At 62.5% G+C, this 427-nt stretch overlaps 1 protein-coding gene across 1 annotated transcript in view; it reads right to left on the reverse strand.

The window, feature by feature from the left end:
- The window catches only part of LOC104493403 (sesquipedalian-1-like), a 1,057-nt gene extending 773 nt beyond the window's left edge, over positions 1-284 (reverse strand). The window contains exon 1 of the mRNA XM_010136075.1: positions 3-284. Coding sequence (XP_010134377.1) covers positions 3-284 — 282 coding nt within the window. The remainder of the gene's footprint in view (positions 1-2) is intronic.
- Between the last annotated feature and the right edge of the window lie 143 nt (positions 285-427).

Genomic DNA, 427 nt, shown 5'->3' on the forward strand with positions numbered 1-427 from the left:
GCCGCCAGCACGTAGGTACGAGACTTGGCACCGCCGAAGCGGATGGCGAAGGTGAATTCCTCGGCAGAATCACAGAGCTCCACGTTGCAACCCTCCAGCACAATGACGCCCACCGGCTCCCGGCTCTCCCGCTCCTCGAAGTAGAAGAGCATGTTGCCCTTCAGCACGAACCAGCGGCGATGGTACGCCGTGTGCCGCTCGCCACGCTTGTAGAGGAAGCCGGCGTTGTCGGCCGGGGAGTCGCAGGTGGCATAAAAAGCCAAGCTCCGCTCGTTCAGCTTCATGGCTCCGCACCCTGCGGGGACAGAGGGTGCTCAGTCACCTGCCGGCACACGGAGGATGGGTGCGGCTTAATTGCACGGTAATAAGCTGTCGGCTTTTTGTTCTTGGCAGCACCAGCCCTGGCGCCCAGGAAGTGGGACCAGAG

Source organism: Buceros rhinoceros, unplaced genomic scaffold (genome assembly GCF_000710305.1).
Source record: "Buceros rhinoceros silvestris isolate BGI_N320 unplaced genomic scaffold, ASM71030v1 scaffold30965, whole genome shotgun sequence".
Taxonomy (NCBI): domain Eukaryota; kingdom Metazoa; phylum Chordata; class Aves; order Bucerotiformes; family Bucerotidae; genus Buceros; species Buceros rhinoceros.